Below are 23,074 nucleotides of genomic sequence, written 5' to 3' on the forward strand. Positions count from 1 at the left end.
AACAAAGAAAAGGTCAAAAAAATTTGCAAGTCACACAAAGCGGCAAAAAGCCCACATTTAGGTGAGCATATGGAAATATTCTTTAGGAAAATGACCCAAGTGGAAAGAAAATGGAAATGAGCGTCACGGTAAAAGTGGTGAAATGCTGCCAACATAAACACTTCAGTGACGGGTGACAACTTTCCTTTATTTCCAGGTTCATTGCAGTTTGAAAACAACCAGGAAACACACAGACAAACAGTACCTACAGACATACATACAGACAGTAGTTGTAATGTAAAAAAAACCACAAGAACACACAGAGAAGACGATAAGAGCGAAAAACATGTATAATAAATAACGTGCAGACAAAGTATAAAGGCAGTGGTTGTGTGTGTTTTTTCTGAGTGAGGAGACAGACATGAGTGAGCACAGTTTTGGAATATGTTGTGACTCAATGAGGCTGTGAAATGTTTCTTTAGTCCCCCAAAAAACAAGATTGGCACGTGAATAGAGTTGAATGTCATGAAGACTTTGGCTTTAAGTAAATATTATCTGCAATATCTGTCAATTTCCATTGACAGAAACTTTTTAAAACTACTTCTGCATTGATGTACTGTACTAATATGAACACAAATAGTAGTCAAATGTACTAGTCAAAAGAAAAGAGAGTTTAAATACTGTATATATTGGCAAAAAATATGATTCTTAATGTTCTGGAAGCCAGATGAGACAGAAAAACATTGAATTTTTTGTGGAAACATTTTCACTTTTTCTTCTAAAACACAAATATTGGTTACACCAAGCCCAATTATTATATATTTTTTGTGTATTTGTGTGTAATATAGCAACTCATTTATCATTTTGAGTGGATAAATTAATCAAAACTTCATTTTGTGCATGTTATTTAAACCTCTCACACTTAGAAAGTTGGGATAATTTGTTTGGGGACACAAAGAAACTATCCTGCAACCCATGTGTGGGTCCCGACCCAGTGTTTGTGGATCACTGCTGTACTAAATAAGGCCATAATGTAGTAGTAATGTAGTTTTTCACATTAACGGTATTTTCTGACATTTCAATGACAAATAAGAGAATTTAGTGAACTCCTGTGTTTGTTTAGTTGCAATTGTCTCACGATAAATACACACAGATATGTGAAGTAGTGCCGGCACTAAAGGGCTTTGGTCTGGTCGAGTTGGACTCTTGTGTGTGAGACGCACAGACGTGCAAAGGACTCCAGCGAGTCCCGTGTAAACAACGCAACAGAGGTACGAAGATGAGAAGGCAGCGAGTGTGAGAGAGACTGGCAGTGTGTGTGTGTGTGTCTGTGTCCATGTGTCCCTGTCACGCGTCGTCTCCTGAGCGTCCATCATTCGTCAGCCTCTCCCGCTCTCGGTGCCGCTGGACGGCTCGCCAGATGCGACACAGGACTCCGCCCCTGAGGTCAGAAGGTGCTTTATCGTCTCTAAGAATCAATTTTCTATTTCAGCCTATTTTCTCTTTGACAACATCTTGATTAGTAGTATTACAATTGTGAATTTTAAAAAAGGAAACCGATACAAAAAAAATTTAATGATGAGATAAATAAAGATGATATTATTTCAGCGTGGAAAATCCAGGGGGAATACTGCACCGGAAGAATTTGCCTGATGTTTCCTCTCCAACATCTGTCATCAAATTTGCCGATTTAACATTTTAAGTTTCCCTGACAACCACGAAGCTTTAAAAACTTTTCACTTTCTTTCTTTTTCTTTGCAAGCTTTGCATAAAAATCTGCCAGCGTTAAAATAAAAAAAGGGACAGGTACATGCTGAGTTTGCAGTGAGAACAGCCCTGAAACCAATTAGAGCTGCGACTTCAAAATCCATGAGACCATTTAACGCTGTAGTAGGCAGAATTGCTAGACAAAACAGTGACCTTAGCTCCGCCCACCACATAAACATTAACTGACAACTCAATAATCTGTCAGTAAAATGTCAGCAAATGTTGAGTTCAGTTTTAATGATCTCAGAACTTGTTATTGTTCTATTTTTGATATATTATTTAAAAAACACATTAATGGAACTCTTCAACAAGAAGAGAAGGTGATTGGCCGTCACCTCTGACCCCATAAACTGACGTTTAGGCCTCCTAATCTCTGTTTTGACTGATTTCTGCTTTCCTAAACGTCTTCTTTCTGACACTTTTCACAAACAGAAAAATCTACAGATTTTAAGCAGAAATACAACCTGTAAATGTGGCCTGTACAGGTTTGAGAATAAAAAACGTGTAGGCGTACAAACCGTATACGGAGGCAGCGGAGGTCGTCTTTGGTGATGTCACTGAGGAGGTCGGTCAGTGAGTATTCTTCCAGCACAAACTAGGAGAGAAAAAGGATCAAGGGTTAAGGATTGCTAGTTAACAATCACACAGAGATTAAAGTCCAAGAAAAGTGATAAAACTTTCTCTTCTAACTTCCTGTCCTCCCACAGGATAATGAGGACCACCTTCACGAATGATTAGAATGATTAAAATGCACAATATTATCTGCATGGTGCTTTTTTCTTTATAATTCTGACTTTAATCTCCGACTTTTTCCCTTTTTCCTTGGAATTCTGACTTAAATCTCAGAATTCATACTTTTTTCCCTCAAAAATGTAACTTTAATCTCAGAACTCCAATTTTTCCCATCATAATTCTGACTTTAATCTCAGACTCCTACAATTGCACTCTCACCCACACAGTCAGGAACACTCACTTAACCGGCGACCACCAACGCCAGTATTTGTACAGAATATAAACGTAAAATCACACGTAGAGAAGCGACATTTTCTCAATGTTAATCGCAGTTTAACAACACATTGCAGCTGCAGTCCTGCTCTCTGTCTCTGTCTCTGTCTCTCATCAGTGGTACTGCAGCTCCATTCTTCTTTACTTCATTTCCTCATCTTTAGGGATTTGAAGTAAAGTGTGTTTCAACATCGAGGTAAAACTATTTTCAGGACTAAGAAGCTGACAAGTTTCTGACAAATGAAGGGGGGGAAACTGTTCATAAGATGCACTGACAGTTTTTAAATCATTACAGTGTTTGCCACGTGTGCCATTGAGCCATATTTTTAGACGAGCCTTAAAAAAAAAATCCTGTTTTCATTTCAATCCTGGTTTTTTTTCAGATTTTCAGAATCTTTAAGCTTAGCATCAAAACTGATACTGAACCTTGTCTACGGTATCTGCGTCGGCTCCCTGCTCCTTCAGCCAGTCCACGAGCTGCTTGTCTGGCTCGTGGTCCGCTGGGATGTGGAAAATGGATGGAGGTGCAATGTCTGAGAGACCAAAACAAGATTTAGACACGTAGAAAAGACTTTGATCGATCAGTGGGTCGATGACTGAGTTTCTTATTACCTGGAGGCCTGTGTCTGACTCTGATAAGCTCCAGGTCGTGCGTCCTCTGCTGCAGCGTGGTCTTCAGGACCTGCTGGTACTCCTTCTCCTTCTGCAGCAGCTCCTCCAGCAGTCTACGGACAACAGCGGCTGTTATAATAGTTTAAATACTGTGCATATTGGCAAAAATTATGATTATTTTTGTCCTAAAAGTCAGATGAGACAGAAAAAAAAAATATTTTATTGAATAAATTTACGATGAAAGAAACTTTTTCTTATAAAACAAAAATATATTTGGTACATCAAGACCAATTATTTGACTAACTCTCTGTTATAGTTAATTTTCTGAAATATGATGAATTTAAATCATAATTTTTTTGGTAAATTAATACAATTAATACTTCAGACTTCTGAATAAACTAACTCCAGCTGTTCTCTGCTTTTCCATAGCCCATTTTACTCTAAATGCTGATTATATCAGCTAGTAATATTGCAGTGTGTAAAAAAAAAACACACATTTTCACAGATTAATAACATTCCATTTTGATTAAATGAGTGGCTAAAATGGGTAAAATGAGAAAGGTTTTTGCTTCATGGTGGATTTTAGAGACAACCATCGATACTGTGCAGCCCTGGAGCAAATACAGTTGTGACATGCATGTTTTTTCCACTTTGTGTGTGTGTGTGTGTGTGTGTGGGTGTGTGTGTGTGTGTGTGCGCGTGTATGTGTGCGTATCCTGTAGCTCCAGTCAGAATTTCATCATCATTGTTGTCGTGTTTTCTCTTCATACGTTGTCAGACAGCCTCAGGCTGTTTCCTCTGTGTGTAACTGTCTGTGGGAGAGTGTGTGTGTATGTGTGATGAAATTTTACCCCAGCTTAAACCACTGAAAAGGAAAGGAAAGAAAAGGAAAAAAAAGTCCTACAATTGTTTTTCCATCCGTGGTCCATGTCTGTTTGGCTTCATATTCATTATGTAAGAAAGGTATTGTACTGAAGTCAATCCTTAATCTCTGATGACACATCATGGTCATTAATTTATGAATGTCTTAATTTAATACACTTCATACATATAGCACCTGAAAACCTAAAGATACTAATAAACTTGGAGGTTGTGGCCCTAGAGAAACACTGATGTAGATGTCTTTTGGCTGAGAATATTTATTTTGTAAACATCACACCTCTGACACAAAGGTATATATACATTTTATTCCAAATGTGTTTTCTGTACCTGTTCGTCTCGTGTTTGAGTCGTCCCAGCTGAGCCCCCAGTTGCTGATTCGAGCGCTGGTGCTCAAGGGAGTGGGCGGGGTTTGGCGTGCAGAGGGTGGCTGCAGAATGGGCCGGTTCAGTGGTCAAGCCCAGTTCCTCCGCCTGAGAAGCTAAAACCGGAACAAACTCCGCCTCCTCTTCGTCCACCTCGTCTTCTTTCTCCGCGCCCTCACACTCTGATGCCGGGCCGAAGTGAGTCTTTAGCTCTGTGAAGTTTGAAGATCGGCTTAACAGTGGTTACAATTTTAAACGATTTATTATACAATATATTTATGTATTGTTCTATATGCAACGCCATTTAAATAATATACAAAAATACGTTTTTATAACTTTAAAAAATAAAAAAAACCTGTTTCTATAACTATAAAACTATAAAAAATATTCCTTTAAAAAATAAAAACTATAAAAAATAAAAAACTATTTCTATAACTATAAAAACTGTGAAAAAAACTATTTCTATAACTATAAAAACTATGAAAAAACTATTTCTATAACTAAAATAAAAAACTATAAAAAATAAAATATTTCTATAACTATAAAACTAAAAAACAATTTCTATAACTAAAAAAAATAAATAACTATTTCTATGACTAGAAAACAAAAAAAAAATAAAAAACTGATGTTAATTAAATTTAAATTATATGCTGTAAGATGCTTGTGTGTCCACTAGATGGCGACAGGAGTTCAGCACACACCTGGTATGAGGATGGTGATGGCTGCCTGCACAGCTCTGCGGATGATGTTGTCCATTGCAAACATCCAGTGAGGTTTAATGTGATGATTCCTTAGGACTTTATTCACCTGAGGGTCACACACACAAACACACACACACACACAGAGTTGAATATATAATTTTGGTCAATATGGTGAAATAATAATAGTACAATAATAGTAACATACAACCTCACCACTTGGTGTCACAAAATGCCACACAGCAATCCTTTATCACACCAATATATATTATTTGGTGTTTTAAAAGTGTCTCTCATTCTAAAATTAATTAACATTGCTAAAAAATTCTATTTTTATATCAACATATTGCTTTATAAGTTAATGTGATTCTTTTCAAAAAGGTTTCTTTATCACCTGTTTTGTAATTTAACATTATTAATCAAGTCAAAGTTGTTGTATAACAGAACATAAGCCTGAATATGTGCACTGACCGAGTCCTGGAAGCCAAACAGCACCAGCTGGATCTGGTTGATGGAGGTGGAGTCGAAGTCCAGGTCCAGCTTGAGCTTGGAGATGGTGGCGGCCATGACGCGTCTCTCTGGAGAATGAATGAAGTCTCGGAGGATGCAGATGATCTGCTTGATGTGGTCGAGGGACAGCAGGAGCTCCTCACTGCCCTGTGTGTACAAATACACACAAAATACACACTCATTTATAATTCACAGTATTATTATTTGACCAGTAAACTTATTTGTAATAACGGTTTGCAATTCCAGGCCACCGTACATATTTGTACTCATGACCAACAAAAAGTGTGATAAAGGTTTCTTCAGGCTTCACTTATTAAGACTTAATACATGAAAGTCACCTCAGGGGTCATGTGGGGTCAATGGAAACCAAAATGACAAAATACATTTTTTTCCTACTCCTACTACTACTGCTTTTGTATCTACTGTCTTGTACACTGTGTAAAAGTTTTGGCTTAATTGATCTGTTAAAACATGAGGAATGGCCAAAATGTCCAGAAGGTCCTCACTCTGTGGGGTCCTGTCACCGAACCCCAAAAAGGTGGTAGTGCAGGTACGTGTACTGTGTACCTACCTCTTTTTTTTTGGTATGTATACCAAAGGAAGTGGGGACATTTTGTGAAAGTGAGGACAGTTTGGCTGGTCCTTGAGTTCTGCCACACCTCAAAGGGGTCCTCACTTTTTGTTGTTTTGTTTGGTCCTCACAAAACCACAAATACAAGAACACACACACCTGAATGTGGTTCTCCTTGAGGTTGGAGATGACCTTCTCCTGGTCATCGTTGAGGACCTTGTACAGAATGGCACGTCTCTCGCTGTCCTTCTTCAGCATAAACAGTCCACTGTCCCTGTCCTCGGAAGAGGGCGGGGCACTGCGGTCCTCGGACACTGAGCCCTCATCTGGCACACTGTCGCACGCACACACACACACACACACACACAGAGGGTGAGCTCCAGTCATATAAAACAGGAGAAAGGATTTACAACAGTGTGATGCGCCCTTCAGTTTATTTGCAGATTCAAGGCTCGCCTGGCGACACTGTGTGCCCAGGAAAGTGCAGAGGCAGCATGAGTCAGCGCTAAATCGTGCACGTAAGTACACACACACACACCACAAGGGTGTGTGCTTGTGTGTGTGTGTGCTCAGCCGCCAGCTGAATGTCATAAAATGATCAGACCTCATTAAGTCGGTGTCTTAAAAGGCAGTGGAGCAAACTGTGAGCACAATGAGGCCACCTGCTAACCAAACTAACACACAAGTACACACACATTCACATTCATTCACATCTTTCTACACAAGTCATGGGTATTTTCTCAGCAATGAGACATAATTTTAACACTGCGAGAGGAACATAATAATAAAAAACTAGGTACTACTAATGGAGAATCAGTGGAGTAACATTTGGGTGGATTGAACCTTCAAACACTGGTTACATAAACTCCTCCCCCTCCCTGATCCCCCCACCCCCTTCCAAACACCTGTTTCTAACTGTCCAAAACCGGTGACTAACAGAGAAAGCAATGTGTTTTAGTTGTCGTATTTGAAGAGCAGTTGATGCTTCAGATTACATTTTTGGTTTGTGAGCATTAGGAGGCTTTATGGGTGTGAATTGACTGAGAAATTACAGTTTTAAAATCACGTTTGTCTTATTTTTATTTTATTTTTTAAACTCAAAAGCTGAGTTTTATGATGGGAGTCAATGGAAGGTTTGACCAGAATGATCTGTGCTTTTAGGTGATTTGAACCTAAATTGAAATTGAAATTGAAATTGTTTATAAACCGTAATAGGTATCAAAACTTTGAGTCCTAGCACACCATTCCTGATCAAACTGCACATTTTGATATAGGATGTGTGGGTTTTTTCTCAAAGCTGTGGGACGAGTACCACTGGAGTACTCTATTGCTTTGTATTGCTGAGCAGGCACTCTAATTACCAGGTCGAAAGCAGTATGTGCTGTATGTGCTTGTGAGAACGGCCCACAATTTTTGTTCAGAGCATTTGGAGCAACCTGTCATTGCAAGGACTGTATGTGCTCGCGAATTAGTATAATTAAATACCAGGCTATGTGATAGTTTAAACACATCCAGGAATTTCCATTTGTCTGGAAATTTTTTCTTTCTGCTTCTCCCTCTCTAGGGGTCGCCACAGCAATATTTGATTTGGCAGAGCTAGGGGTGCAGGGAATAATTTTAATTGTGTAAAAGACAATGTGTAGCTCATCTTTGTCCGATAAGAAATTTAAAAACATTGTTTTGCACATTAATTCCTGTGCCACTCCCCGTGTTGACCAAATGTAGGACAACACAGAAGTCGGGCATTTCTTTCTGTAAAGGTTCCCTTTTCTGCAAATACTCCCGATAAGTGACCATACTTAAATACACATATAATATACATATAACACACCTCAGGTAGTTGGAGTTGGGGGGTTTGAGCAGGTTCTCGGAGCCGGAGCTTTTCTTCTTGTTGAAGAAAACATCGTGTTTGGAGTCACAGTCTGGGCTCACAGAGCCGTGATCGCTGCTGCTGCTCCCGGTGGCCTCGCACTGCAACTGCACCGGCAGGGAAACGTTTTGGATGTAGTCTGCACACAAACAACACAAATACACTTTTGTATCGTAGAGTAAAACAGGCGTGTAGAATGTAAGTGTGTGTTTCTTTTATTACCTAAGGGTTTGAATGCGATCTTGCTCTTCTTGCCCTTTGTGTTGTGCCTGACAAACGTGTCTCTGAGAAGATCTGACGCAGTGGCTCTCTTGTGAGGGTCAGGCTCAAAGCAGCGCAGGATGAACGACTTGGCCTCCAGCGACAAAGACTCTGGGATCTCTGGGTGGATCTTAAACATACCCACCTGAAACACAGAGATGCAGAAAACGTGGAATCGTATGAAATACTTCAATTTAATGCCTTTAAATAAGATTAAAGCAGGGGTTTGTAGGTTTGGAAAGCCTAGATGTAATAATTCCTGTGATCAAATAGTTGAACTGAAACACTTTTAACTGTTTTCTTAATTGAGTTCTATTTCATCGTTTTGTCTATACATACATTACATTCACACTTTCATTTCATTTCTTTTATTAAGCATGTATATTAATTTGATTTAAATCGGCTTTTTTCCACAAATTTTATCTGTTTTTCATAATCTTATACCTTATTTTTCTATTCCTGTTGAGTGTTATTTTACCTCCAAAGGAATAAGATTTTGTATAAAGTATATTGATAATTATGATTTTGTATAATCTATATCATGTAAATAAAAAAATGAATGTGGACTTCCTGTTTCAAAATAAACTCCCGGAAAGTCACAAACATCACCTGCAAAGCAGAATGATAACAGCTGTCAATCACACTCACATTTGTGCTGCGATTTATTGTCTCTTTTTCCTCTAAGTTGGAGCATAATTTACAAAATGAACATGTTCTGTTGTAGAGGACCTGGAACTAATGATAGAGTCCATCAACTTTCCAGGAAAATAATTGCTGATGTTATAAATCAAGTGAGAAATCTCATTTTCTTAGAGTCTTCAATTCAAATGGGACTTCTTTGTACAGGCAGTGGTATCGCCCCCTGGTGACTATTCAGTAAAATATAACTTGGACTGCTTGGACTCACCCTGTACAGCGGAAAACTACATCAACTACATTTTTATTCATGGTTAATGGACAAAATCAAACCCATACATTTGGGGGCAGTCCCTCCGTGAAAAAGCCCCACCCCCAAAACTGGATGGAATTGGGAATTTTGGCTGCACGTCCTCCTTCATTTTTCTTTTATTATGTATCATTTATATAATTGTTGATGAGTTGAGTTAGTTGAGACAAAACCCTTTTAACCCAGTGAATACTGACCTTAAACATGGCTGCCTGCGGTTCCCCCAGCTCGTGAAAGGGTGGTTTCCCAGTGGCCATTTCTATGATGGTGCATCCCAGAGACCAGATGTCAGCGGGGGCCCCGTACCCTCGAGGGCCCTTGTCGATGATCTCTGGTGCCATGTACTGAAGTGTACCTACAGAACAGCCAGAGACACAGATAAACAAGCCATGAAAAACAGATTTTTACGTGCCCGTATCAACCAGTTTCTGTTTTCTGTCACGGACTGAGACAAAGAATTACAGAAAACTGACCTTTTTCTCAACACATACTGTCAGAATATGATTTGAACCCTTTTTCCGAAAAAAAAACAAACAGACACTGTAAGTAGTCTATAACCAATGTTCTTTTGAAAACAGACCCTAAATTTGCAGTTTAAATTTCTAAAACATTAAATTATGCAAACGTATACAAATAAAAGAACAGATGATATCTGGGTAATACGGCTCCATACACGCATTGTAAATTGTATTTCTGCGGCAAAAATTCAACATTAAACTCAAAACAACTGAACATTTAGTTTTAGTCAGAATCATATATCATGAAAATAATAATAATGATAAGAAGAATATATTGTATTTTGTCTGTCGCCTGTTTGTCTAAGCAGATTTGGCATTTTTCCTCAGCTCTAACTACGGATGTAAAAAGAGAGACAGACACAGAGAGAGAGAGAGAGCTATAAAAAGACTGCAGAGTGAACACACACACACACAAACACACCTACTAATGAAAGGTAAACACCCTTCTGCCTTTGCTTGATTAGCTAATCTAATTACACAGCTCACTGGCAGCTGGAGATGCCAGATGGCCAATGAATGTTCGTGTCATACACACACACACATATTCATACACACTTGTGTATGTGTGTGTGTATATGAGTGTTTCCATAGAGGCTGATAGTGGCTCTTGACATTTTGAGGGTCATCATTTCTTAACCTGAGATTCTGCAGCGTTTCTATGACTCCGTTTAAGACAGATTATAAACAAATGACGGCACTTTGTTCGACTTTGTTCTCACTGAGTCATTATTGGAGCATTTAACTGAGGTGTTGAGGCTTAATGTGGTGCCTGACAATCTGGCAGTTTCGTTTGTTAGTTGTAGAAGGTGAAAAATGTTATGAATTTAGTATTATTTCCATTTTATAATGTTTTCCTATTCTATTTTAATTACTTTTCTGTACTGTAATATTTGGAGGGATGTCTAAAATTTCCTTTTACCCTATTTCTCTTATCGTATCATTTTGTATTGTGTTGTTCCACCATCTTCTTACACCCTTTAAATTAAATCTACTTACTAACTGGAAATATAACAATTGATCTCTTTACCAACCAAGATTGAGGTCTTAACCAATGGTCAATCTTTAGCAGTATTAAATATTATGTGTCATAAACATAGAGTCATTGACAGTTTAAAATTCCAGTTGTTAGGAGAACATTTTATTGTACAGTGTGAGCTACGTTCAAGGTTGGCTCCAGAAGAAAACTATTGTGTTCCTGTGTGTAAACTCAAAGACTAGTAGATTTCTTCAAATTCTGTCCATTTGTTATGCAATTTTTGGGGTTTTTTTGGTCACATTTTACTCACAAATATAAATGCTTGTGTGTACAAAAACATATTAGCAATTTAATGCACAGAGAGAATTAGAGTTACCAGTGAATGTTTCCGTACAGGGGTTGACCCCTGCCAAACGCTTGGAGGTACCAAAGTCCGAGATCTTCAGGACACCACTGTAGGTGTTAACCAAGACGTTGTCACCCTGATGGACACAGAGAAGGACAGTGCTGTATATACAGTCATGTAGGCAACGATACATTTACATTAGCATCAAATTGTAAATATAATTTTTATGATGTCTTGTTTTATATATAACAACTTTATATGCTGGCCAGGGATGCATGTTATTGGACTTTTTTCCCATTTGTTTTAGTTGCTTTTGGACCCTCCATTCTTTTACTTGGTGACAAAATCAGGAGATCTTGGCCTGTTTGCCAATATTCGACAATAAATTTTAAATCCAATTTCACCCAGTACCAATATCGTTTGCCATTTTTGGTTGCCTGTGTGTACCGAACCTTATTAAACTGATTTGAGACACCTGTCTTTAGTCTGGTGTTAAGGTACCTTGATGTCTCTGTGGACGATCTGGTTCTCGTGCAGGTACCGCAGCCCCTCCAGGATCTGTCGGGTGTAGAAGATGATCGTGGCCTCCTTCAGCGGACCCCACTTAGACCGCAGCAGCGCTGACAGGCTTCCTGGAGAAAGGAGAGAAGGAGTGTCCAAAACCTATCATGAAATGGGAAAACGACCAAGCCGTTAGAGACACCGCCCAGTAACCGAGAGGTCACAAGCATCCATCTCTAACATGGACAATACAAACTGACTGTTTTTCACAGCCTCACTGTGGTGTTTTGAGTAGTAATCTGAGTCTGTGTTGCACAAACACACCTCCAGGCACTTGCTCCATGAAGATCTTGATGTATCCGTTCTCGGAAACGGAGCCCAGGTACTGAACGATGTTCCTGTGCTTCAGGTACTTGTGAAGAGCGATCTCTTCATGAAGAGGCTGCGAGTATCTGTTCCACAAAAAGACACGGCAGTGAAAGAGATTCTCCTTCCTTATACATCTAACAACCCATCTAAAGAACGAATTAAAGAATAGTTATGGGTTTGTGTACCTGCTGTCTCTCTCAGGAATCTCTTTGATGGCGATTCGGACCTGATTGCTGAGGTCTCTCCCTGCGTACACCACTCCATAGGTTCCTCGTCCCAACACCACCCTGTCTTCTGTCTCATTGGTGTCATACTCATACTGTCATCACCCAAAGATCAACACACACACATACACATAGAATTCATCAGTAACAATCAACCGGAGTTATGAACACATTTTGTCACAATCATCAACCTAAACCTTTGATTTATTTGGACTTTTTGTCAGAATTTGGACATTTATTATCCTGATTTGGTATTTTCGCCACTGCTTTGCATTGTTTTTTTATCTCTTTGCTGTCGTGACATATTTAGTGTCAAATCTACTCAAATATACACCAACACACCTCCAGTGTATCTCCATCTCCTTCCCCTTCCAGCTCCACAGAGTTTCCTGTACCATCAGATATCATCTCTTTCACCATGGAGCAAAATCTGCACACAGTCAGAACATAGTCAAAATAATAATCATAATCACCTCCTATTCATCACCTACAAACACAAACACAGACACGGACAAACACACACACACACACACACACACACACCTACACAGACACATTTACAGGTGTTTGTCCTCACCGACCACACTGCTCCTCAGTGGAGAAGTAAATCTGGAAGTCGTCAGAGTTGTCGTGGACGTAGAGGAAACAGCAGCGCTCGTCAAACTTGCTGATACTGCAGGAAAAGTGTAAATACATCATCGTAGGCATACGTTTCCATTTTATTAGATTATATTGGCTATGGCCACATTTGAATCATTATAAAATACCTAACCAAAATGTGTTTAAAATGTCAAACATTACTTCTCAGTCCAAAATTCAGAATAAACAAATAGATATTAACTTGTTAAAATTAAATTAAAAGACAATCTAATTTTGTTTTATTTGACCAATAGTCGAGAAGGCTCTGGAAACAACTTGGGAACTTTCCTCTTCACGTTTTATCCATACCTAATGCCTTTTATGGACATTGCAGTGAAGTTCCACTCATGGATTCCTTTCTGTAAAATAAATAATAATACAAATTAACCTTATTGATTTAAACAGCAAACACATTTGCTTAGAAAAGGTCACATAGTCAAGTAGACTCATTGAAACTCTGTCTTTTATAATTATTATCATTTCATCATTCACCTGTCCTCACTTGTCCTCATCATTCATCTGTCCTCACCTGTCCTCATCATTCACCTGTCCTCACCTGTTCTCATCATTCCTCTGTCCCTGTCATTCACTTGTCCTCATCATTCATCTGTCCTTACCTGTCCTCACCTGTTCTCATCATTCCTCTGTCCCTGTCATCACCTGTCGTCATCATTCACCTGTCCTCACAGGTTAAAATAATTATTATAATTTCAACATTTACCTGCCATCACCTGTCCTCACAGGTTATTTTTATCAATATGCAAACTTAACAGATCAGTCAATTTCACTTTGCAATTGTTACATTTCTTCACAAATTCACTGTTTTTATAACATTTGCTTTATTAGAAAATTATATAAAAAGGTGGTGAATGGAAAACTCACTTCGTGGCAGCTAATTTCACTTTCAAGACATGACATACTCACTGTTTCGGGAGGAGAAACATGCCAAATGGAAACATTCTTCTCTTCTGCCTCGTTGTTGATGGACACATATGAAGGCTGGTAAAGTTTGGTCGGTTCCAGAATCAACACCTAATAATAAAAAGACAAAATTCAAAACTAATTACAGAATACTGCATCTTACGGTGATGGTGTGTGTTAAATTTAGCATCGCTGTGTTTTCTGTACTGGAAAGCGCAGTCGATTGGTGGTTCCCTGCGTGGCCTCCACGATAATGTCCATCCAGAAGTCAAGTCTCTCCCGATGAGGAGAATGTTCCACCGTCTGCTTCTTGAACCTCTGGATCAGCTGCAGGTTCTGCACCACCGACTTCAAATACCTGGAAATCAAAAACAATACAACAAAAATATCAACAACAAATAAATGATACTCCTAAGTTAGATGCTAGCCACATGCTAGCCACATTCCCAACCAAATCATTTAATAGTGTAAAACAAATAAATAAGACTGAAAAAGAAAAAAAGAGATTCCATCAACAACCCAACAATTTATCAGAAAATTTTGAAAGGTAACTAAGCATTAAAACTAATAAAATCTAACTAACCTTTTCTAAAAACTTCTAAAACTGACTAATTTTAAAAACAAAAAGTCAAAATGATATAAAAACTAAAACTAATGAAAAACTATTATCACCTTGACCCCGAGTGAGCGAGAAAAGCAGAAAAAGAAGTAATTTAGTCGGTAGTTAATGCAAATGAGCAATAAATAATGACAGCACGAGTCAAGAGGTTAGCGTATTAGCGTGTGTAACACAGCTAGCACCTGAGCATGTGTAACGTGAGGCGACAACTATTTTGTGTCGTGAGAAACCTTATTCTCTGGTAATACTGATAATACTGTCAGTTAAAAATGGTAAATAATGTTCATGTGTTCACCAGAGAGGCGGCTTCAGTTTGAAGAGCTTCTCGGCAGCCTGCGTCGCTTTGGGGATGTCGCTCGCGAGCATGCTAACGGTGAAGAACTGCCCCACGTCCCAGTAGTTGTTCATTTTTTCCAGGGAACCTTTGCGGCCCAGCAGACTGTTTAACCTGACACCTGAGATCATTAAAAGTAATAAAGTTGTTAAGTTGTTAAGATTTGAAGTTTTGATATTCATGTTCAGGATCCTCTCACCTATTTTCCTCAGTTCAATTGAGCTCTCAAACTGTTGACCAGCAACTATGAGCAAGACAGCCAGGTTAATACCAGAGTAGAGAGTGGGCTGCAGCTCAAAACCCTTCCTGTACCTGAAGACGGGGGAAGAACAGCACATAATACATAAATACACAGAGAAATAATGAGGGCCTGAAACGTCTGTTGTTTATTTATTATGCATAAAAACTCTTGAAACGTTGCAGTTTGCATTTTTTCATTTGTGTGTACCATTGTATAGCGTTGTCTCTGTTTTTAGTGTCCTTGCAATCCGAGTCTAGAAAGATGTCCTTGTAAATCCGTCCACAGAGGCAGAACATGTCCGGTGCCGGATGCTCACACGACTGTAGCACCTGTAGCATCACTCTCAGTGCCTGCTCCCTGTCACCGGGACTGTTTCTCCTGCACTCATGTACAGGTATACAGGTGGTGAATTATTGACCAGGGTCATCCTGCAAATATGCTTCAGCTATAAGCTTAAAGTAATGCCGTAATGCATCTAATATTGTAATTGCACTGAAGCTTACAGCCTGCAATTCTCACAGAAACTATGATGTTATATATGTCAAAACTTAATTTAGATCATTAATGGGTGTTTTTGTGTGTCGAGCATCTCTTAATTCCTTTTTTCCTGTTTACCTATTGAGAGCAAAGGCGTAGTGGAACTGGATCATGGGTTGCGTTGCCAGGTCACAGGTCGGCAACATTTCCAGGGTTTGCACCAGCTTCACCATCGCGTCATAATCCTGGTGGTCACATATGTTTCATTATATTTATTGTTTTAAAAAAAACATGTGCACACACAATGACCTCTTACACTGTGTTTGTACCTGTATGTCTCTGTAGGAAAACAGCAGGTTCATGACGATGTCCTGAGTGAGGACCTCTGTGTTGTCGATGCGGAGTTTGATGCGGGAAAGCTCTTTCGCCAGTTCCTCCCCTTGATATTTCTCCCGGGCCTTTCTGATGTCGTTCAGCAGGGTGTCCTTAAAGGAAGCGCTACAAAAACCAGAGATTGGAAACAGTTTCTATCCATCTGCCGGTTTACGTACATTGTTTACATCTCTTGTTTTCATAGTTCAGGACATGTGCAGTCAGTCTGTGTGTGATTGTTTTTCTCAGTTAGTTTAGGATTTTGTAGTCATTTTTAAACATATTTTTATTTATCTTTTATTTTGTTGCTTTCTATACTTTTCTATATTTTGCAAATGTTTGCTACACTAACACAAAACATGATCTATAATAGCCACATGACTGTTCAGTATATTAGGACACACTACATTTGTTGGGGTAATATCTCTAAGTGAAAATCATTTTTTGTTGTCTTGTTGATCTCCTACCAGGACGTGACGTGGATGTCCTTGAGCAGGCTGGTGAAGCGGTCGTTCAGGGGAACGCACAGTGGCCCCAGCAGGTTGTCCCAGCTGGGCTGCATGTACTCACTGGCTCTGCGCTGGGCGTCACTCTCACAGCACATGTACTCATGATTGGGAGTCACTATGTAGGGGATGAAGTAGTAGTTACCACTGGATGCCTGGAGGGAGAGAGGGTTTGAAAGTTTAGTTTGTTCAGTTTGAAAAGGAAAAGTCCTTTATTAGTCACAGCAGCAAAGACAGTAAATACAAAGATAACAAAGAATAAACATGCATTCCCACATATGTGAATTACAATATAGCAAAATATTAACCTTTATGAGTTCCTTTAATAGCCTGACTAATTTGTTCCTAGAGGCATAAAATGTCACCTTCCTGCTATAACTGCTATAAAAACACAACAACTATTTCAGCCTGAAATATACATATCAAATGATAATTAAATTTTTAGATTTTAACCCATTACAGGTCAATATGTTAACACAACTCCACTGCTTTTAAAAAAAAAAAAAAACTGCAGTAAAAATATTAAATATTAGTTCTAAAATTGTCGCATAATTCTGACTTTATTTTCAGAAGTGATGCTGTTTTATTTATTTTTCTTTCTTTCAAAAGATGTTCTCACATTTGGCCCTAACACTCATACACAAGGTACATAAAGTTCTCAAAAGCATCCACACGAAAACACAAAGTGAAGTGGCTAAGCTGAAATGCTAAGTTGTTGGCTGGCAATATAACAATAACTCTTAGGCAGTAGGCAAAAAAGAACTACAACAACAGCAACAACAATAACTGTTAATGTGTATGTATGTGTAAGTATGTTAAAAGTCCAGTTAGCATAAACCAACATTAGCAGCAGTTTAGCTAGGCCCAATTCCATCATATATACTCGCCTCATCATGATCAACAAAAGAAGAATACGAGTTCTTCAAAGTTTTCTGTTTCTTGTTGTACTGGAAAATGTATCAGAACATTCTTTTTTGCACCCCTGATATTTGTAAACTTTAAGGTTGTTGAAGTGTTGGCTAGTTTGACAGTTTGACATTGTTGTGCTCAAACTACATTTTATTTTAGTAATATCAAATATCAAATTAAAACAACATAATTATACTATAATAACATGGATAATAATCCAAAAAATCTTTCTAAATATTACACATAAATACATACAAAACAAACATAAAGTCCACATTAAGCTAACGTGCTAGTGTAAAGTGACACAGATTGGTAGTTTGGTTTATGCACTGATAAAGACGATCAGGGAGCAAATGTGGTTTAATGTTTCTGTTAATAAAACATTACAGTATCAGCTAACGTGAACATGACCAATGCTTATTATAAATGAAGGATATGTGGCCTGGCCACTATTTATTTCATGGGCTTATCTAAATGTATACATTTTAACATATCATTATCGAAGCATTAGCAGAAGAGTGTCATGACTCAGAGTCTTTGCACTCCTTTGGGTTTCTGAGTGGAACATAATTAGGGGTCTTATTATGTTATTCACACAACAATCCCACTAGGGCATCAGCTGGCTGCTGTTGTTATGATTATTAGTCTTTCACAGAAAACTCCCAGCATGCTTTGGTGCAGCACGGTACCTACTTTATTGCGCAATCCAGAGCCTCTGTATTCTGGAGGCAACTGAACCCAAGGAAAACCTAACATAGGTGGACGAGTGGTCTACTCCACACACACAATTGAGAAACAGTAAAAACAAAATTGTTGGCAAAATACATATGGACAATTTCATATAATTTGCTAATTTTCTTTTGGATGAGCTAAATTCATTTGAGTCTCACCAATTCAACCTAGGCTATAGTTACATGAAGGGATGTTCATGTAGCACTAACTTTTCAACTTAATAGGAACTTGCTGACTTTAGTTTGAAATAACTAAATTAATTTGACTTACCAAATCTATACTTAAATTACCAAGTGTAATCTAAGACAATGGAACTTGAAAAATGTGTTTCAATAAAGGAATTTTGAGTGTGATACAAGCTAAAGTTAGCAGGTTATACAAAGATAACTTCTTGCTGTCTTCAGCCTGAATGAAAACATTTTTTGTAATCAATTTGAACTTAAGTTAGCAAGTTACATGAAGATTGCTAAATTCAATTTTAATGTGAATATAATTTCATATAACTTGAAAACTTAAGTTTGAATAAAAAAGTAAAAAATAAAGTAATTCGACTTACCAATTCTAACTAAAATTAGCAAGTTATACAAAGATAGTGTCACTTATCTTGATAACTTAAGCTCAAATTAACAAACATTATTTGCGTATTAACAATTCAAACCAACGTTTTATGTTTATTTGGGTGTAATTTTTCATGATTTTCAACTATGTTCTTTGTTCACTGTATACAGTATATGCTGTCCTTTGTGTGCAGCCCTCATGTTTTGGTGTGAGTTAGAGGACAAAAACCAGCACGTGACACAAATATTGTTCCACTTATAGCTCAAGTCAATGTGTTCACATAAATCACATCACAACACACACACGTAGAAACTTGCCGTGTTCTTCTGCGCCACCATATCCTGTAAAGAGAGACGAGAAAAACAAGCATGTTAGTGTGGATTTGGTCAGCAGACCGTGTATGTGTGTGTGTGTGTGTGTCTGTGTACTCTTAAATTATACTGTCACAACTACATGAAACAGCTGTTTCCTCACTTGCAGCTCAGTGCTAGACTAAATGTGCTGCCCAGTCTCTCAGACTTCAGTCTGTAAATAACTCCGGGGACGACTTTGCTTTAGAGAGGTGCGAAGATATGATTCACGTGTATACTGAGGACACAAAATATGGGGACAACTGTCTTTGTGAGGACATTTTGACATTATGAGGACTTTTTGTCCGGCTCAATGAGCTTTTTGAACGACTGAGACTTTTAACCTTCAAATAATGTCTCTGAGATTATTTCAACAGGGTGAGCGACTCCCCGGTCACTGACAAACAGTACCGTTTACAAACTGCTGGGGGAGCCCAAGAGCAAATCCTACTTGTATGTTAGGTTACAGTTGGTCCAAGGGTCCTTAGTTGGGACATTTTGACCTAATGAGGATATTTTGTCTGCCCCGAACAGCTCTTTTGACGATTAAGACTTATAAAATAAAAGTCTAAGCTACAGGGAGCTACTTGCAGAGGTGCTGAAGAGCCACATGCGGCTGTGGAGCCACAGGTTGAAGACCCCTGGACTAGGGAATGTGTGTGTGTGTGTACCTTCAAGGACTGTGCAGTGTCAGGGTCGGTGTCGTGGTACAGGATGACATTGTTAGCCATGTCAAAACTCTCCCTCACACCCAGGTGGTAAAACAAGGACGGCTGCCGGAACACGTCACTCATATCCACGACTGCGATGTCTGCGAGGAAGAACAATAATAACAGTTCTAAAAGAGCAAAAATTTTACATTACGTGTTAATATGTGTACACATAAAAGGGAATGTGATAAAAAAAAGTAGGAAGTATGGAGCCATCTGCAAAAAAAGGAACTTAGAAGATGAATAAAATAAAAGGAATATATTAATTGTAAAAAAAATCTAATTTCATTGGGAAATATTTTCTTTTTTGTTTTCCTTTCTTTTAAGAAAATGTATCAAAAACTTTACATTTATTTTGTTTGTATTTCACTCTTTTCTGCTTTGTATTTTGTTCCCTTGAACAAACATGAATACTATCTGAACTCCAGGGTATTTAGAAATGAAATATTACTTACTTTGTCCTGTATATAGTATAAAAAGTATAAAATATGTGAAAAAGAAAAAAAAATCTATAATATTATAATATACTGTTTTTAAGTCTAATAATTCCTGGTTAAATGTTGCAAGTGTTGCGAACACGTTTTCACTTCCCTTTGACGCACGTTTATGAGTAAGTGATTCAGTATGTTTACTTATCTTTATCTCTGCTAACGGGCAAAACTGTAAACTGTAAACATATATATGTATATATATACATGTATATATACATACATACATACACACAGGGTAACACTCTCTGACTCTCTATGAGTAATCAACAAATATTCGATATCATGTCAACAGATATTTAGCTGACACTTCAAATTAACTATAACTGCCAGTTGTGCTTCAAGTGTTGGTCTACAACAATTGGTGGCATCAGTATATGGGCCCCAACTTTAATGATTTAACAAAGAGTTCAGAGCTTTTATTCTGATTAAAATAAGATTCTAGTTGCTAGAATTGACAGTTAAGACAAAATTCACTTTCAATCTGTACCTTCACTTTTATTCATATTTCTAGCAACTTTTACTTTTACTCTTCTTTATTACGTCTGCTCCACTATATATACTCTTTGTTACTCGTTACTACCAAATACAATCAGAAGAAGAAGAGTTGGCATTATTGTCTGTATTTATTTAGAGCTTTTCTAGTCTTCATTTAGCTGCTTTACACTACAGTTTGCAACGCGGGGTTTGGTGTCTTTGCTCGAGGGCACATATAGACGAGCAGAGCAAGGAATTGAACCCACAACCTACCAGTGAAAAGACAACTTTAAATACTTTTACTTCTCCTTAAGTACATTTTATACCATAAAATGACTTTAAATACCTAAGTACAGTAAATGTCATACACTTTTAAGACTTTTACTTAACTAAGTGACTTCAACTTCTACCAAAGTTACTTTCTGGTAACATACTTGTAATTGTACATACTTTTAAGGTACGTGGTGTCTCTGAAGGATCAGTCAGAGGGGAACTGGACTTAGTTAAAGTTAAGTGAACTTTAAAGAAGGATCACCTCACCGCACCTGCGTCGTAGAAACTGTCCAGCACTGACGTCTCCCCAAAGTCCAGTCTTCCGAAGGTGACGGTGGTGAGCAGCGCGCTCTCGGAGTCGCAGGCTCTCTGCAGACACTGCAGCGCTCCGGACTCGGGACTGCTCGCCATCACCGACTTCAGTCCGTCGTTCAGTACGTACACGACCCGCAGAGAGCGCTGCTTGAACGGGGGACTCGGGCTGGACACGTCGCCCCTGTCCCGCTCCCGCTCCAGAACCGCGCTCACGCCGCCGGAGTGCTCCGCTCCCATGTCCGTGACCTGCGCACTTTGGCCGGTCTCCATGGCGTCAAAACCTGCGGAAGACTGTGCACTTCCTTCTTCAGTGAGCTTCCACCTCCCGTGCACTCTTTTATTCTGCCTTCTCACTCTTTGCGCACCTGAGGAGCGCGTCTGAGTTTGTGCCTCCACATCCTCGCCTCATTAACCAACATTATGTGCCGATTATCTCGCACCAGGAAGCCCGCTTTCACCCAGACTGGATCCGACTAGATCCCCGACAGAGGGAGAGGTGGAGAGAGAGGGAAGAGAGGAGAGAATAAAAGGCATCCACTGGTGTTTTTAATCTCTTTGATTGCGGATCTTCAGCCTGCTTTGAGGTTAGAATCTGAAGATACAGCCAGGTTCTTCTGACCACAGTCCTGAAATGTTGCCCCTGTGATTCTGGAGGTCTAAATATAAAACTGTGTCCTTTACGCACGGGGACAGGACGCAGCAGCCAAGTTATTCTCAGTTACTCTGAACAGCAAATAGACCTTCAGCACAGCGGAGACACGATGAGTGACCTATATATTCATATTCCATCCATATTACTGTTAATTATCCTGATTTAATCATTTATGTTGTTTTCCTCATACAAACTCTACATTTCAGACAGGACAGTATATATGTAAGGCTGGGTGAAGTGGGCAGAAAAGTCAAAATTATTTAATTTTTTAAGTCAAAAAATAATTAATTATAAATAACCATTTTAAACTGGATGACACTGATTATTGTTGTGGTAAATGTCAAAGAATTGTCAGAAAGTAAGTGGATTTAAACGTCCTTATGGGCAGGGATACTATACTGCTATACTGATGTTGTCCACCTTCAAGAGTTCAAAGATGATATCTTTCATACCTAAGTTATCAAAAGTTGTTGCTGTTTATTTGTCTTTCTATTATGTCAAACCAGGAACGACCACTCACTTGATATTTTCCCCCTTTTTTTGCATACATTTGGCCTAAAGGTTCAATTTCTTCCTAAACAATTGAAAACTGTGCTAAAACGCTTGTTTCTTCTATTCATTCTTGTACAAAATGTTATATTTAAGTATTTTTTCACAGAATTCTGAATTCTACTGGGCCAGATATTGATTCTGGTGGGCCAGTTTTGGCCACCAGCTGCTGACCTCTGCTCCAGAAACTCTAGAGATGGTTATAAGAGAAAATCCCAATAGATTTAGACACTCAGACCACCAAACATGCCAATGTTTAAAATCACTTAAATCACCATAACTCCTTGTTCATCCCGGATAACAGTTTTAAATATGGGTTTGGGCTTTTTTAGCCTTATAAGGCTTTTATATTGGTTTACAGACACTGCCATCTTTTGTTTAGGTGACCATTGAGCCTTAATCAGCACTTTCACATCTCTCTTTGTTAAGTCTGATCTCAAGTGACCTGAGAATATCTCGAGTTTCTGTCACATGCAGCGCTTTATGTGTATGTGTAAGTGTTAACACTCATATCTGAATGTACTTTAAAAAATGTTAAACCAGGAGACAATGTAA

At 38.6% G+C, this 23,074-nt stretch overlaps 1 protein-coding gene across 2 annotated transcripts; it reads right to left on the minus strand.

The window, feature by feature from the left end:
- Nucleotides 1–166: 166 nt before the first annotated feature.
- Nucleotides 167–22,020, minus strand: map3k15 (mitogen-activated protein kinase kinase kinase 15). Of its 2 annotated transcripts, XM_044043242.1 has the most exons (30): nt 21,276–22,020; nt 19,727–19,866; nt 19,023–19,046; nt 18,109–18,186; nt 16,468–16,661; nt 15,958–16,126; nt 15,767–15,873; nt 15,359–15,529; nt 15,110–15,222; nt 14,872–15,031; nt 14,165–14,315; nt 13,961–14,068; nt 13,346–13,395; nt 12,975–13,070; nt 12,740–12,827; nt 12,359–12,492; nt 12,129–12,256; nt 11,805–11,935; nt 11,334–11,439; nt 9,661–9,818; nt 8,479–8,662; nt 8,218–8,395; nt 6,546–6,720; nt 5,777–5,962; nt 5,309–5,414; nt 4,573–4,819; nt 3,364–3,476; nt 3,178–3,284; nt 2,265–2,341; nt 167–1,420 (listed from the first exon to the last, which is right to left on the minus strand). In XM_044043242.1, the coding sequence occupies exons 1-30, from the start codon at nt 21,586–21,588 to the stop codon at nt 1,327–1,329; spliced, it is 4,086 nt and encodes a 1,361-aa protein (XP_043899177.1). In that variant the 5' UTR covers nt 21,589–22,020; the 3' UTR covers nt 167–1,326. The 2 variants fall into 2 exon arrangements, with proteins under 2 accessions (XP_043899177.1, XP_043899168.1); XM_044043233.1 differs by lacking the exon at nt 18,109–18,186.
- Nucleotides 22,021–23,074: the final 1,054 nt, after the last annotated feature.

The sequence above is a fragment of the Solea senegalensis genome, linkage group LG1 (assembly GCF_019176455.1).
Source record: "Solea senegalensis isolate Sse05_10M linkage group LG1, IFAPA_SoseM_1, whole genome shotgun sequence".
NCBI classification, from domain to species: Eukaryota; Metazoa; Chordata; class Actinopteri; order Pleuronectiformes; family Soleidae; genus Solea; species Solea senegalensis.